General features: G+C 37.0%; 1 protein-coding gene across 1 annotated transcript in view; it reads left to right on the top strand.

Moving 5' to 3' along the window:
• Positions 1-201: 201 nt before the first annotated feature.
• The window catches only part of LOC112398090 (myotubularin-related protein 8-like), a gene marked incomplete at both ends in the record, with an annotated part of 25,980 nt that continues 23,865 nt past the window's right edge, over positions 202-2,316 (top strand). Inside the window, one exon of the mRNA XM_024742484.1 lies at positions 202-320. Coding sequence (XP_024598252.1) covers positions 202-320 — 119 coding nt within the window. The remainder of the gene's footprint in view (positions 321-2,316) is intronic.

Raw genomic sequence — 2,316 nt, 5'->3', positions numbered from 1 at the left:
CTTTTATAGTTTCTTCAGGGCTGATTTAGGAAAAGGAAACAGATCATACCAGTTTGCCACTTTCACAGGACCTAGAAAGCCTCAAAGAAGTTTTATAGCAAATTAACAGCATTTATCTTGCTTTGAATTACACCACTTTAATCACAGGTGGTGAGTTGATAACTTAATCAGTGTTTTTCTCCCCCCTCATATAATGGGTAGAAAATGTGAAATTACTGGATCATTATGCAGGTAAGAAACCAGCTAATGGGAGTCTATATCTTACTGCAACCCACCTGATCTATGTGGAGGCTTCTGGTGCAGCCCGAAAAATGACATGGGTATGTTCATGAGAAGAAATATCAAAGGGTCTGGAAGAGTTGTGTATACATGCTTTCTAAAATGGTTAAATTTCAGTTAACAGTTAAATTGCTGTAAAACCTTTTCTTCAAAGAATCTATTCTGGGGGGGGGTCTTTTCAGAGATTGAATCATATGATTTCTCGTCCCTCAAGTTGTTGACTTAGTCATCTTAAGCTACATGAGACTTTTCCTCAATATTTTTAGGTAAAGTAGTCTCTGCTCATTTTCTGAGCTTACTTGGTAAGCATCCCAAAGTAATTTAAAGCCTTGCTACCCATAAAATGTGGTCCAAAAACCAAGAACATGTGTATCACCTGGGAGCTTGTTAAAAATGCAGAATCTCAGGCCTCAGATTTTAAATTTCTAAAGTGCTCTCAGGTGATGCTGGTGGCTCATGGACTACATTTTGGGTATCAATAATTTAGACCAACACTCTGACCTAAGACAGGGTGGTGTGTGTGTGTTTGTGTGTGTGTGTGTGTGTATGTTTTGTTATACCTTTAAACAATGTTGTCTAATTAGTTTAGCACCGCTAATGTTACTTTATGCCTACCTCATCCTAAAGTAGGACCATTTAATCTTAATCATTAGCCAGACTTATTCTTAGTCCTCTGTAACAAGTAAAACATGTTTCTGGTATATGGCATAGCATAGTGGTTAAGATCACAGACTCTAGAGCCAGTCTGCTTAAGGTGAAACCCCAACTTCAACATTTACTACCTTTGTAACCTTGGGCAAGTTATTTAACTTATCTGAGGCTCACTTCCCTCATCTATAAAACAGAGGAAATAATACCTGGCTATGGAATAAAAAAGTTAATGTTCTAAATGCTTAAAACAGTGTTTGGCACATGATAGATACGATTATATAAGTATAAAATGAATTAAACAGAATATACATTTGAAAGAAGCATTTTAATACTTCCTTTTTAAAAACACTATGAGCTTTCCCCATATGACATTGTATCTTGTTCACTTTGGCATGATGAAAGGAATGAGAAAAGAGGAATCAGGAGAGTTCATTCTAGCTAGACTCAGTCGTGCACTAACTGGCTATATGACCTTGGGTAAGTTACTCTTGCTCTCTGGGCTTCAGTTTCCTCATATGTAAAACGAAGTTGTTAGATTATATAATTAGTAAGGACTCTTCCATTTCTAACAGTTTGGGAACCAGTTCTTTAGTACTGTACCATGAGACCTTCCCCTTTCTACCTGCATTTACAGACAGCACATGTCTCCAGATTTGTTTCTACTGGATATTATTTCAAACCTAATGGACTAGATCAGGAAGGGAGAACTTATGTTAATTATTTCTATATGTCAAGGGAGGCATATTTACCCAATTAGTACTATTAATGAAGCTCTTTCCATCCTTAGTCTGCTTCACTTTCTGCCTCTTTCCAATTCACCAGTTTTTACCTGGCACCTGATCTCGATGATCACTGTTTTACTACCCAAACACAGGTCTCCCATATTGATCAACAGGGCTTTGATTTTCTTGAAATTTGATACATTAAGTCCTGTTACATTATCAGTAGTTTTTATGACCCTTCAAAACTGCCATAACAGGAATTGAGTTTGGCAGAATAGTTAAGACAGAAATTAAGATGGAAAATTCCTTCTCAGAATATGTGAATAGTCCCTACATCTACCCCATTCTTAGATGATGGATATGATTGAAAGATTTTCAGGAAGAGATTTCTTTTCCAAATAAATGGGAGCTGGGGCATAGACTGTGTGAGATGGAAGAAAAGAAAAGATAATGATGATCGGAAGGCCATTCCAGGCACAAGACAGGGAGTCCAGAGAATGAAAAGAGTACATTCAGGCTCTAGTTGTAGGAAACATCAGAGACACAGATAGGAGGAGAACATCAAAGACTAAAATGTAAAACCATGATCCCATGGCTTTTTGAAATTATAAAGAGAGACTTGTATTATTTGTATACAGTTTCTTGTACCGGTTCCCTTTCCATG

Source organism: Neophocaena asiaeorientalis, unplaced genomic scaffold (assembly GCF_003031525.2).
Source record: "Neophocaena asiaeorientalis asiaeorientalis breed wild unplaced genomic scaffold, Neophocaena_asiaeorientalis_V1.1 scaffold1309, whole genome shotgun sequence".
Lineage (NCBI taxonomy): Eukaryota > Metazoa > Chordata > Mammalia > Artiodactyla > Phocoenidae > Neophocaena > Neophocaena asiaeorientalis.
Note: the sequence above shows the minus strand (reverse complement) of the source record. Positions and strands in the feature narration are given on the sequence as shown.